The sequence below is a fragment of the Brachyistius frenatus genome, unplaced genomic scaffold (genome assembly GCF_029030835.1).
Source record: "Brachyistius frenatus isolate BFR_SWC_R1_liver_20210118 unplaced genomic scaffold, ASM2903083v1 Contig_168, whole genome shotgun sequence".
NCBI lineage: Eukaryota > Metazoa > Chordata > Actinopteri > Embiotocidae > Brachyistius > Brachyistius frenatus.
The window spans coordinates 223,240-237,500 of record NW_027210767.1 but is presented as its reverse complement, the minus strand read 5'-3'; the positions used below and the strand labels follow the sequence as shown (position 1 = coordinate 237,500).

General features: G+C 43.7%; 1 protein-coding gene across 1 annotated transcript in view; it reads left to right on the top strand.

Moving 5' to 3' along the window:
• Window positions 1-14,261, top strand: part of LOC138631888 (MAM domain-containing glycosylphosphatidylinositol anchor protein 2-like) — a 46,511-nt gene that overhangs the window by 11,041 nt on the left and 21,209 nt on the right. Inside the window, exons 5-7 of the mRNA XM_069717078.1 lie at window positions 592-921; window positions 4,153-4,467; window positions 11,480-11,752. Coding sequence (XP_069573179.1) covers window positions 592-921; window positions 4,153-4,467; window positions 11,480-11,752 — 918 coding nt within the window. The remainder of the gene's footprint in view (window positions 1-591; window positions 922-4,152; window positions 4,468-11,479; window positions 11,753-14,261) is intronic.

The window sequence follows — 14,261 nt, the reverse complement described above, 5'->3', positions numbered from 1 at the left end:
CGGCTGTTACGACAATCTGATTGGTCGACCGTGTCGGTAATGAATCCTGTCAGTCGAAGAGCTCCAACTGTGAGCCGCTGTGAAAATCAAGTCACGGAAATAGATCCTCCCACATGGCAGCTCTATAATAATAATAATAATAATAATAACTGCTCATCAGTAGCAATCCTCTGTCAAATACTACACAGCTAATTCCTCCTCTCTTCATTCTCTCTTCTACCTCGCTCGTCTTTATTTCCTCCTCCGCAGCTCCTCTTCCCACACGGGTTTGTTGACGTCTGCTTTGGTGTTTTGCTGAACAGAATTCTTCCTGCAGAACAATGAAGCTGAACTGAACTTCAACTCTCTTTCAGCTAAATCTCTGCTCACATGTAGCTTCTCTCCTTTTGAAGCTGAACTACACTGAGCTGTTTTTCGAAGGCTGGAATTTACTACGAACAGATACCTCGGCTCAGAAGCCTCCCAGTCACCTCGTTGTCTTAGAAGTTGACTTGCTTTCTTGTTGTGCCATTCTTTTGTTTTCCAGCTTCACCTTCAGCCCGATTGAAGTTCTGTTTTTTTTTTTTTTTTTTTGCGTTTCATCCGTTGCAGGTCTTCGTAAAGGTCGCTTCTGGATCACGCCCGACCCATACCACAACGACGACAACATCCAGATCGGCCGGGAGGTGAAGATCAGCTGCCAGGTGGAGGCCACGCCGCCGGAGGAGCTGCAGTTCGGCTGGCTGAAGAACGGCCGGCCTCTGAGGAGCTCCGAGCGCATGGTCATCACCCACACCGACACCGACGTCTCGCCGGGCACCACCAACCTCGACATCATCGACCTCAAGTTCACCGACTTCGGCACCTACACCTGCGTGGCGTCGCTGAGGAACGGAGGAACCCCGGAGATCAGCATCGACGTCAACATTTCATCCACCACAGGTGAGTCACGCAGGAGGAGCAGGGGGTCACCTGAACCGCCCTCCCGTAACACCTCTCCATCCTTTTTCCCAGAATTGAATCGATATCCCCCTGATTTGATAGCACTTTATTACATTCACCTGAGAGAACCTGAAGCTAAAGACAGGACCAGGATTTTGTTTTCTGACTTGTCCTATGCTGTAGATGTTTCAAATCTTCAGAGGACGAATGGTGATGATGTTTTTGTGCTACGAAGCTACTTCAGCTGCTTCGCTGATTTCAGACACGACAAAAGAAAAAAACTGACAAGGAAATTGAACCTTATTCCACAGACGTCTTTCGGCTCCTTTTTACGTTGAATGGTCAAAGGTTAAAAATCTCTGCCCACTGATTGGCTGTAAGAAAAGCGACGTGATTGGCTGACACGTTTTTACGTCTGTGAGAGGGTTCGTTTTCACAAAGTGAAGATTTGTGTCTCCAGCAATAGTTTTATCGCAAATACTCAGACATGTGAGTACGATTATTTTACACGATACAAAACCTTAATTTAAATCTGTAAACAATATTTGCACCATTTTCACTCCATATTTTGAACTGAGAAACCATGACGGACAAAAAATTCGCATATTTGTGGATAATGAGAATAATAATCAGTTGAAGCCAAACTAACCCTCTCGTGAGGCTAATTAAAAGTGTATTACATTATTGTAGATTCCTTTTTTTAGTCAGGAAAAACCAGCAATGCAATAAAAAAAAACATAGCGAGCTGTGATGTGATGATAAAAAGTAATAAATTAGACAAAATCATCCATCAAAAGTTCAGAAGCAGCTAAAGATTGATTTGTTTAAATGAGGAGATAGTTATGTTTTTATTTCAACGCCATGTGACCTCAAGGGAGGTGTGTTTTTTTTGTGTTTTCAGATAAATTTAGTTTGGCTTTGTTAATTGTTTTGGCTCAACGGTCACAGTTAAATGTCCGTTGTTTCAGGCTGTAGTCGACAAACATCAGCGTGTTCCCAATGGGAGATGACTTTTTTTTGCAGATGTGGATTAAAGCTGCTGTTTTCACAAACATCAGCAGCTCCGAAGCTTTCGTTGGCTTCTTCCTGGAAGTCTTGTGTTTTTCCTGTACACTTTAGAAGCCTCTGTCCATCAAAAACAATCATAAGGTTGATTTTTTTTAGATGTGATGGATGTCCTCCTGTCCTCTTCTGTAAACCGACACAACGCTGCAGCAGCACTTGCAGTTTATTTTCTTCTTCTTCCTCTTCTTCTACTTTGATAAAATAAATAAATAAATTTAAAAAAACACCACCCCGCAGCCCCAGAGCTCCGTCACAAACCTCCGAGTTCAGTTTCCGCGGAGAGAAGAGAAGCCGAACTTTTCCTTCAGACGGACGTCACAAGCAGCTGCCGGCGGCAGTGGACTTCCTGTCTGTGTGTGACCTTGGCAGAGGGGGATGAAACATTCGGAGAGCCTGGGAGGTGGACGGAGGGGGGGTGGGGGTGGGGGGAGTGGAGGACGGAGTCCTTTTAATCGAAGCGTCGCTGCGGTCTGAACTCGGCCGCGTGACACCCGCTGACGGATGTTTCATGTTAAAACAGAAGGTCGCGCTCGGGTCGCTGCTGCATTCCCATAAGGAAAATAAATGCTAAAACAGTCCAGCAGCTACGCCCCCCACCCCACCCCACCCCCCGCCCCTCTCCCCCACCCCCTCCTCTCTCCGCACAACAGTGTGTAAATGAAGGACGGACTCCACATCAGACATGAAAGAAAACCACTTATTTCTCTTTATTACTTATTACCCAGGATCACACTCAAAGAAAATAACACCAGAGGTCTCAACCACTCGTGTTCACAAGAAATAATCTTGAAATAAAGACCTCGCGGTTCAAAGAGTCGTCACTGTTTGAGAAGGCAGAGGCATTAAGTTGCTTTTATTTCCTCCTCGGTTCGAAACGGAGGCGTTTTTATTTTGGAAAATGACACATCAAACAATAAAAGTAGTGTAAACAGATTTAAACTTTTACGTGAAACAGGAAGCGTGTTGTTGCCATGGTATCGGCGTGTGTGCCCAATTAGCTGTCATCGGTTCCTTTTTGCTGTGAACCACCAGATCAGTGAATTACTGTGGTTCTGAAGAAAACGTAAAAACATGAAGATTCTAAGGCAAGTTCTGAATGGTCTTTTTTTCCCCTCCAATGTCTGATGGACATCAAAAATAATTACATCCTAGTAAAAGTTTATGTCTGACTAAATTTAAAAAAAAAAGGAATTGAGTATCATGTCAGCGTGTCTACATTTGAACACCTGGTGGAGCGTCTGCGCCTCGCGTCTCTCTTTATTGTCTGAAATCCTCTGACCAACTAGTCACAGCGGAAAACTCAATTACAATGACCATCCCAAATCAATTTTAACCACCCGGTTACAAGAAAAAGTCACCCAGAATCTGCCAACACGGCTGCCAGCTCCGGCCTCATTAGTCTGTTGTACATCATCTCGTAATGAGGCGATAATAAGTCATAATTATGAAATAACTGTCTCCAGTTTTTATTCTTTTTGTGGATGCAATGCAATTCCTCGGGGGAATTTTGAATGACGGGGAGAAAAAAAAAAAGACTTCACACATTGGACTACAGCTCCAAAAAATATTCATTGGACGGTAAAAAAAAAAATAAGACTGTTCTATCGTGTCTTCATCAGGCAAACGGAAATGCTGCCACTATTTTAATATAATTTCTAGATGTGGTTTCCTTTGCTGGTAAAGTCTTATGAAATTACACAAAGCTTGTTTAATGTACAAATTTTTTGTGAACTTTTTTCATTATGTGAGTAAACTGTCGGGGCAGATGAACCAGTCCCAGAATGAGAGGAGGAAGACATCCTTCACAATAAGAGCTCACATTAAATATACAAGACTGTGATTCTTACTGCTCCTTTGTAAGTGATATTTTTAAACGTGGGCAAAAAGCAGCCAGACCTGCCATCGAACCGCTTTCTCGCTCGTCTCATTTGCTTTGTTCCATCTGTATTCACCTGTAACGGGACTTCCCGCTGACACACTAATTGTCCGCTTTACATCCTCTACTGTCTGCGTTGTTGCGATGCTGATTCATATGTAGCGTCCCTGAAGACGTAAAAACAATGAACAAACAAAACAGCCAACACCAGAAAAAGTCACGGCAGAAACAGACACACCTTCCGGAATATTTTTTTTTGCAGTCCCTAAAAATCTGTCTTTCCCTTGCAGTTCCTCCGGAGCTCTCCGTCCCCAGGGGGCGCTCTCACCTCATCGCTCAGGAGGGCGACACAGTGGACCTGCAGTGTCTGGTCTCAGGGAAACCCAAACCCATCATCCTGTGGTCGCGGGTGGAGGAGAGCGGGGCGGCGGCGGCGGCGCCGCTCCTGATGCCGGACGGCTCGGCTCAGATCGAGAGCTACGACGGCGTCCTGAGGATCAGCAACGTGTCGAGGGAGATGGGCGGGACGTACCGCTGCCAGACGAGTCAGTACAACGGCTTCAACGTGAAGCCCAGGGAGGCCCTGATCCAGCTGGTGGTGCAGTGTAGGTAACACACACATCTCACATCACACACACGGACAGCTCAGTGCAGGTTTTAGGCTCTAAATGTAACGTGAGGATGCTCTCAGAAATACGATCAACAACATCCAAAGTATTTCAAGCTAAAAGAGCCTAAATCAGCTCCGGATTGGCTGCTGATCCAAACATCTTCAACAACTTGGTGTTGAGATCACAGCTCTGTTCTTGGACTGGTTTGGACTGTTTTAAAATATTTGTGGATTGCTTTGGGTCTGGTTTGGTCTTTTTGGACTGGTTTGGACTTTTTGTTCTGGTTTAAAATGGTTGTAGATTGCTTTGGGTCTGGTTTAGACTGATTTAACTGGTTTGGTCTGGTTTTGATAGTTTTTAGACTGTTCTTGGTACGGTTTTGGTCTGAGTTTGGATTGGGTTTTGGCCTGGGTTGACTGGTGTGGTCTGGTTTTGTACTGGGTTTAAGCTGTTTTTGGTGTGGTTTGGCCTTTTTGGACTGGTTTTAGATTGTTTGGGTCTGCTTTGCAGTGATTTCGGTTTGGTTCCACCGCTGCCGGAGGGGCGCACCGACCACCGCTGACGGACACATGCCTTGTGCCCATCTGCAGACAGGATCGAATCCACCACCTCCCAGTAACGCTCCACAGAAACCTGCAGGCTGCCGTGAAACACTGATCAGGAGCACTGAATTTAGCTAATGACACCATAATGACTTTGGTGAACGGGAGTCTCTTGGATCCAGAGGTTTTTCGGAGCTCCTTGACTTGTAAATACAGTTTATGGGAGAGCACAGCTCGCTGCTGATGCTAACGCTAGGTGATCAGAGTTTGATGAAAAACGATTCATTGAGAAGAGTCCTTCTGTTGTATCGCTGCAGAGCGGAGGGTCATGGACACATAGACTGGAATACCGCCTGTAACCATGGTAACCGTACACAAAGATGGAGACAGCTGCGGCCTCAAAATGCTCCAAAGACATAATTATAAAAAAATTAAAAAAAACTCAACCAAAATCTCAGAGGGAAAAAAAAAAAAAAGACTAAAATTCAACACAAACTAAGTGAACATCAGCTTTTGACACTGTTTTCTTGTGCGAATAATCAAATCAAATGGACAAAAGTTGGATGGGGGTCTGAATGTCCAATCAGCCGCCTTCAGCGTCCTCTGTCGTCGTCGCCCCGTTGCACATTTGTCAGTAAAAAAAAAAAAAAAAAAAATCCGTTTTCAGCTGAAACCGAACGCAGCGCGCGGCGAAGACGTAAACAAACAGCTGCCTCGACTCGTGAGCCCCCCCGCAGACAAAATGTCACATCATCCAATCAAACTGCATCACATCCATCATCCGTTCGATCAAAACAGCAGCTCGGTGGAAACACACACACAGACACGCGCACCAGCAGCTCCGGCTCAGCAGGTAGCCGGTTACGACGCCTCTGCTGGGGGGGGGGGGGGCTGACGGACACATGCCGTCTGCCCGTCTGCGGACAGAATCGAATCCTCCACCTCGCAGTCACGCTCCGTCGAAACCTGCAGGCTGCCGTGTCGCACTAAATACCGTGAGAGGATGTGACAGGACGACTCGCAGCTCTTGGCTTCCTGCTGCACTAAAAGGCTGTCAGAGTCGATCTCCTCTGCAGCTCGACTCGTCCCGATTCTCCAGAGAGAATCTGCAGCCGAGCTCCAAAAACTGACTCACCATTTTCGTGAAGATGTTTCAGTGATGCTTTTTTTTTTTTTTTTTTTTTTTTTTTTTTTTTACATTTCCTGCTTTTTTCTTCTCCAGCTGATTCATCTGGATTTGGTGCAAAGCACTCAGGAAGTCAAGAGAGGAGACCATAGAAGCCAGTTTAAGCAGATCGAAGTGGAGATGGATGTGATTTCTTATAATCGGTGGTGGAGATTATCGTTTATAATGTGGATAAAAGGGCTAAAGTTTTTATTTATTTTTTATTTTATTTAAATCGGTACGAAAGGTCACCAGGAGGTTTTTTTTTACCGTTTTGGATCTTTACAAGAATCTGTAAGATCCTTTTTATAATAAATATTCAAGACGCACGAGAGATCCTGTGAGTTTGTGGAGTCGTGAATGTTGTTGGTCACGAGTCAAGCTTAAGTTATAAGCTCGACAACCTAAGTGGCATTTTAAACGGGAATCCAGGACAAAATGTAAAAACAACAGGTGGATATAAAACAAAAAAACAACAAAAAAAGTTAAATAGTAAATGTTACAGTGCGGTGTAAAAAAAAATTGAAATGCTTTGATTTGATAAAAGGCAAAACGAAAAAAGTCTTCGGCCTTGATTTAAAAGAACTGAGAGCCGGAGCAGACGTTCAGACCCGCAGCTCTCTGGGAGTTTGTTCCAGATATGTGGAGCATCAAAGCTGAGCGCTGCCTCTCTGTGTTTAGTTCCGGCTCCAGGGACAGAAAAGCCGACCTGTTCCAGGGATGGTTCGTGGCGTAGTAGCAGATCAGAAATGTTATTTTGGCTCTAAACCCTCTCGGTGCTCCATAAACTAACGGCAGGATTTTTAAATCACTTCTTTGATCGACAGGAAGTCGGCGTAAAGACGTGAGAAGGAGCTTCAGCAGTTGAGTCAGCTCGAATCTTTTAGGGAAAACTGTAACGAGTCGACGAAGAGGATAAACGCAAGTCATTTAGTCTTCAATGTGTTGTTAAGGTGATGCAGGCTGACTTTGCAATCGTCCTAATGTGGCGTGCGACTTGGTTTTTGGCTTTCAACTTCACAGAATAAAACCGACCACTGACTTTTTGAGATTTTTTTTCTTCGTCTCCAAAAACAATTACGTGACTTTTTTTTTTATCTCTGTTTAACTGAAGAAAATTCTGGCGCATCCTGTCGTTCATTTGTTCAGCGCACTTACTCCGGAGCGTCTGTGGGATTACAGTCCCCTGGTGATGTGGTTATGTAAATGTCTGTGTCATCTGCATAATTACGGGGGGGACATATTTTGTTGTTTTCCATAATCTGATTTAGTGGCAGCAAGCAGACTTTGAGCAGAGGATCTGCTGCAGTTGTTAAATACCCATCAGTTATATTCAGGTTTGAAAATGATCAATAAAACACTCAAATATCTGAAAAATTTGAATGAAGTATCAGAAAAAGGACATTGAAATATCTGAAAAATACTTATAAATATTTTCAAAGTAGCAATGAAATGTCTGAAAAGTCATCATAAAATATATGAAAAATGTCAATGAAGTATAACAAAATGACATTAAAATATCTAAAAAATATGAATAAATATAAAAAATTTAAAAAAGCTTTCAATTATGCCACATGATCTTCCTCATCAGATGGAAGCTAATGAAGTACTTTAAGTTGAGGTCATTATCTTTTATTGTTTCTGAAAATGTTCACATTCACATAAATGTCACCTATATTCGAATTATATTCGTCTCCGCTCTTTTTTCTTGAACTGCAGGTACTTGAGAAGAATCTACTGCTCACACTTGTTTATGTTTGTTTGTGAATTCGACAGCGTTTTTTTTTTTTTCTTTTCTTTTTTTTCTTTCAGCTCGTGTAAAAAACTAACATCGACTCTTCTCTAAAATGTTCCTGCAGTGTGTTTTTCTGTTTTCACCGTGCAGCAACACTAAGAAGATTAAAGTGAGGGTAGATTACAGGTGGATTACTTTGAAATAAGAGAAACAACATTCAAGTCACACGCAACGCAGATTTAAATTTCTAACTGAGCAAAAGAAAACCTCGCTGATCCTCGAGGGGAAAAAAAAAAAAAAAGCTGCTGAACAGCAGAAACATAAATCATAAATCTGCGGAAGGAAAACGAGCTCCACGTCAACTCGAAACTGTCCCGACTGTCAGAACAAAATCTATACCAACCCAAAATCCATTTCCCGCTCTATTGTTTGTGTTATTTCTCATTTCTAATGATGTCCCGCTCTGACTTTAATGAGCGCACTTGTCAAGTCCTCTCGAAGCTTGAAGATAAAAGCTTCTGAGCAACATTTCAAATGAGCTGGTAGTAGTTTCTTTTTTTCTTTTTTTTAAATATTTTTTATAAGGATTTTACTTTGAAAATAATCCCTCGCAGACATTTGGTCTTCTTATTGGATTACAGGGACGATAGTGATGTGCGGAGGTGACGTCCCCACAATCCCATCTCTGTGTGGGGTTTTAAACAACAAGTTAGCAACGTGCTGCGACGCAGAAAAGATAAATATTCAGAGTGGGAGAATAAAGAGGGAAATTGATGACAGCAGCTGTTGTATACAAATTTTACAAAAATTTGAAATGAATTATTATCCTCATAAATCATAATCGCAGCGGCGTTCATATAGAAATTACTGGATTACAGGGAAGTGAAGAAACACAGGAATAAAAACAAAAAAGGGAAATGATTACTGCAGCTGTTCCAGGAAAAATATTGTATTTGGGATTATTCTGGACATCTATGATGTTGCTGTCCTCAGAAACATGTGTTGCGGTTGTTTATTTAAATGAACTGAAAGGTGATGCGATTCATACAGAAGCAGCTGTTTAGTCAAATCCCACCAACTAAAGTCCTCACAATCCCTACAGAAATGTTTGTATTTTGCTGTCTGAAATGTTGTGAACAGCTGGGATGAAATTCCACGATTCTCGATACCACACAGTAAATAAATAAACAAATGTATTTGACAGACCGCTGCTTCCCGGGATAACTTTTTATTTCAAAGTTATCGGGATAAAAACTGCAGAAAAAAAGGGCTCACTAACAAGCTGCAACACTGGCTCCAGTGGTGCATTGTGGGAATTAAACTGTGAGGGTCAGAAGTCTGTTCTTTTGGACCAATCGGAGAGCTCGGCTTGAAGGTCGCCGTCGGGCAACGGTCGTCCAGCTGACCTTTAGATGTTCCTGGACTGATTCCCTCACAGGAGGAAGGTCCTGGAAACATTTCCGGGGGCGGTCGAGATGAACCGTAGACCTTTATCTCTGCAACCTTGTGTGTGTGTGTGTGTGTGTGTGTGTGTGTGTGTGTGTGTGTGTGTGTGTGTGTGTGTGTGTGTGTGTGTGTGTGTGTGTGTGTGTGTGTGTGTGTGTGTGTGTGTGTGTGTATTCTTGTCTTACTCACGTTGTGGGGACATAAAACTTGACTTACTGGTTGGCCATAAAGCGAGTCTCCATCAGGTGAATAAATAGTTCCAATTGTAGGGTGAAGACTTGGGCAAAGGTTAAGGTAGATTAATGTTTAAATTTTAAGGTGGTAGTGCATTTCTTTTATTTAGATAGAATTACAAATGTTTGTGCTTTTTTGGGGGGTAAAATTGGAAGTAGAATTTAATTCATGCTAAAAAAAAAAAAAAAAGGATTTTTAAGGCCTCAAACACATGCAGTCCTTCATTGTGGTGGAAATTAACTCAGACTCCCTTCGTACTTTAGATATTGTCTAAACTTTATTATGGTGTCGCTGCCTCGTCCCTGGAGCCAGGCAGCGTTTGTACTCTCTCCGTCAGCGAGGATCCAGATGATTCATCTGTTTCTCTGCGGCTGAAAAGTCAGAGGACGGACGCCTCAACCGCTGCTTTTTTTTTTTTTTTTTTTTTTTTGTCTGCTGATCCCATGTTTGACAGCAGGACGTTAATCTGTAACGTGACACCTGTAATGTGACTGAAATCCTCTGAGGAAGTCCTGGCGGAGGGATTTAAAAAAAAAAAAAAAAAAAGACAGAACAGATTCTGGCTTTGTGCCCTTTAGCGGAGCTCTGCGGCGTCGAAGGTTAACACCCGTCTGAGTTTGAATATTTCACAAACTTAAGAGGTTTAAGGTTATGTTAGAGACGTCTCATCAAAGAGTGACGTTAGAAAGCTGGAAATGAAACGCACCAGCTGTAACTTTGGTTAAATTTAGTCTCTTTCAGTCTGGATTTAGTAGTTTTATCGGGTTTTCAGGGAGTCGAGCTGTAAGGTCAGTTTGGGTTCAACAAACCACGTCAAAACAAATGAAAAATGATTAAAAAAAATTACTTTTTCTAAAAAAATCTGTTGTTCAAATTTTTTGTTTGAGGTCACAGTGAACCTCGGAGGAACGCATACCAACACCTGGACGTGGATCAGTGTGGAAAATGCTCCTTTCAAATGTGGTCGTATTTACCAGAAGAGTCCGTGTGAACGGCGCCCTCTTGTGGTATTCACGACGTCGGTATTCCAAATTTTCTAGAAGCCTCGAGTTCATGAGTTGTGACGTTTACGGAAATGGCAGAGGCCATGGAAGTTAATTTTACGTTGGATGCTAATATATTGTGATTTTAGTAATGTAGAGTTTGTCTTCATAACTTAGATAACAGCCTACGTCTGATGATAATGTTCATCTTCCCAACGGCCTCGTCACCTTTCTATCTGTGCCTTTGTATTTTCTGCATTACCTTACCCGCCCGTTAGCTTGCTAAATTGTAAGCCTGTGTGGCTTCTAGACTGCGTCCATGTTGTCGTTGCCTGGCAACGGTGCTTTTATGACTTAACCACCTCGAACGGCAAGCACAGTGAGCACCACGACTTCACGTACTGTAACCACGAGCTCACAAGTTCCATTTGAACGCAGCAATTCACTTTTCACTGAACCAAAGATCAACTTATTTGTATCAAATTAAACTTCAGTGACCCCGATAGAGACATCAGCTACAGAAAAAACTAAGATCATAAAGAGGGGTCCTAACAGAGACTTGACAGTTGTCTTAAAAGAATTTGTCCTTGAGTGTATTGAAACTTGTCCTTACAAACTTGTCCTAAAAAAAACCTTGAGACGTGGCCTAAAACTTCTCCTGATGGACTTCAGACTTGTCCTATGGAGTCTTGAGATGTGACTTGAGTCTCGTTTGTCTTCAAAGACCGGAGACTCTGGATTTGCCGTTTCAGACTTGAATCTTGTCCTGTCAGACTGTCTCTCACAGATCTGAGACTCGTCCCGACAGGTTTGTGACCTGATTAATGACCTCAATTGTGTTGAAACTCCTCAGCCACTGGTGATTTGTCCGTCGTCTCATGTTGTCTCTCTTGTCCCACAGTCCCTCCCATCGTGGAGCCGGTGTACACGGAGATCCGCCAGGCTCTCGGCCGGGCGTTCAGCCTCACCTGCCGCCTGCTGCGAGCTCACCCGGCCCGCCTGCTGCGATACGAGTGGAAGCTGGGCTCCCGCCTGCTGACCGTCGGACAGTTCAGCGACCAGAAGGACGACACCAACTACCACGTCAGAGCTCTGAACCGGGAAGGATACGGCGAGTACACCTGTGACATCACCAACGAGGCCGGGGCGGGACGCTGCACCTTCCTGGTCACAGGTGAGGCGGCCTGACTGAGGCACGATGGGACGTTACCTCTATAAAAAATTTGATCGTCTGGTGTATGTGTTTAGATCGGTTCAGATGTAACCATGGCAACAAGAGACACTTCAGCGCGGACTGCATCTCTTTCCCCACCTGCTTTCTGCAAAGACCCGCCCCTCTCCGCATCTGATTGGCTCGTACTCATGGCCTTTATCGGTTCGGATTAACGTGACTTAAGACTTCATTTTTGTCTCATTCAAGACTGAATTTGGCTTTTACGAGACGTTACCTGCGACTTGTTGTTCGACCCGATACTTGTCTTGACTTTGAACTCGTGCAGAAAAGGTTCAGACTTTAACTACCCGACTCCTCCTGAACACCTGACATTTTTTTAACATCGAAATCATTTCAAACTTGACCGCAAAATCAAGGAGTTCTAAAATTTGTAATTATGTTTTACTTACATGTGTAGCTGTCACAGAACTGTGTAATTTGCCGTTTTATTTTGGCGGAGTCCGCGGTCGGCATGACTGTGAACAGCCAATCCAAGACGACAGAAAGTTAATTGATTTGATCGTTTTTGTCAGAAAAAAATAAGCATTTATTCGTGCTGAAAGAAGACCGCCCCTTCCAGTACGAGTGTGCGAGAGGACCCGCAGTCTGACGTCTCCCGCTGCTGGTTCTGTCAACAGCTCGGCGGTCTGACGTGGTTTCTTAGCCGTTTGTATCTTGGTGAAGAGAATGTGACGGTTAATTAGAGTTTATCTCATCTTTAAATTAAGAAGCACGGAGAGCCTCCTCGGGGGTGTTGTGGTGGTGGTGGTGGTGTGTGTGTGTGTGTGTGTGGGGGGGGGTAAAAGGCGTCATAAATAATATCCGGCGCTTCTGGAAACCTTCACGTCCTCTCACACATCTGTACTCACACATCTGGCCTCACACTGACAGCAAACGCTTCACTCTGCGGGAGGATTGGACCCGTTTCTACCTCCTCTTTTGTTCAGATGGTGCAACCATCTGAACACTTAACGAATATCTGGGATCTCATTTCATCCGAATTGATTTCCCTCCTGCGACTTTTCCTCATTTAGAGAGTTTGCAGGTTTTTATTGCGACTGCAGATGGTCCCGGGTGTTTTGAAGAACATTTTCAGTGACTTCTGGTAGGCGAAGTCAGACATCTCTGGCCCATTTATTGAGATCCACATGCAAGCTGCAAGGTATTGTAGATGTTTTTGAACTATTACCCAAGCCCGTCCTCCTGTACATGTCGGTGGGGCAGCCGCTATATCAGCAGGAGAGCCGCTAATGTTAGCATCCTCGCCGCCGGAGGCAGATTCTGTTTGAATGTGACTAAAAACACAGATATTGTGTTCAATGTTTGTCCATTCATAAATGACTTGTTGGCTTTTATTGCACTTTTATTTCAATAGTGTGAAGGAAAAGCTACATATACTGTCGGGCGATGCAAAATTTTATAATGAGCAAAGTTATTCTAATGCAACATAATTCAAAACCTAAAGCTGCGTAACACAAACGTTATCATAAGGGAAAGCAAAGCCTGCTGTGAGGTAACATTAAATTGTATTTTCCTCTCGGGGAGGGGGGAGGGGCTCCGTACTCTTCAAAGTTTTGACGTCGCATCAAATATTAAACAGACTTTAAGCTGCTCTGGAGGAAAAACAGCTTCCGGATCAGGAGTTGTGTTTGAGTGTGTGGATGGATCAGGTTTGGATCCGTCTGTCTAAATATAACATTCAAGATGTTTATTGTCACCACGGTTACAAGTACAATCGTGCGAAATGCTTTACCCGCTAAGCTCCATCCAGCAGTAAATACACATGTATACAAATATAATGACACAATTTTAGAAATATACGAGGTGTGATTTTTATTTATTTTTTTAATTTTTTTTCCGTCTCTCGTGGACGTGGAGTCTTCAAGAGCTCTGAGAGTCTGCGTCTGCGCTCTGGCTGAGTCGACTCGTATCTCCGTCCTCTCCCGATGAAAGCTCCCCCGCAGAGACACCCTGTCAGCGCTGCGAGACTTCCTGTAAAAAAAATTTTTTTTTTTTTTTAAAAACGGCGGCCGCGCTAAGCCTCTTATCAGCGGCCGGCCCGCCGAGCAGCAGCGCGTTCTGCAGGCAGCAGCAGAAAGTGTTTAAAGAGGGGCCGTTGTAAGCTGAGGACGGAGAGCCGATCAGAAATGACGGCGATTTATGCCAGGCTCGTCATTTTTTGCGGAGGTGAAGCTTTTTGTTGTCGTTAATCAGGTGTGAACACGGCGCTGGCATTTTAAACCTCACTCATCCCGCGGCAGCCAATCAGACGGCAGCAGAGCTCCAGAATAAAAGTGTCAGAAGTTGAAGCTATGAGACAAACGCGGCTCCTCGCACCTTCAGACGGAGGGAACAAAGAAACCGAGTTATAATGGAGGGATTTCTTCGAATCGAAGCAGCAGAAAAAGAGTCACCTTCACTTTATCTGTTGAGAAAATGCTTTGTCATTTCAAACCAACTATAAATACGT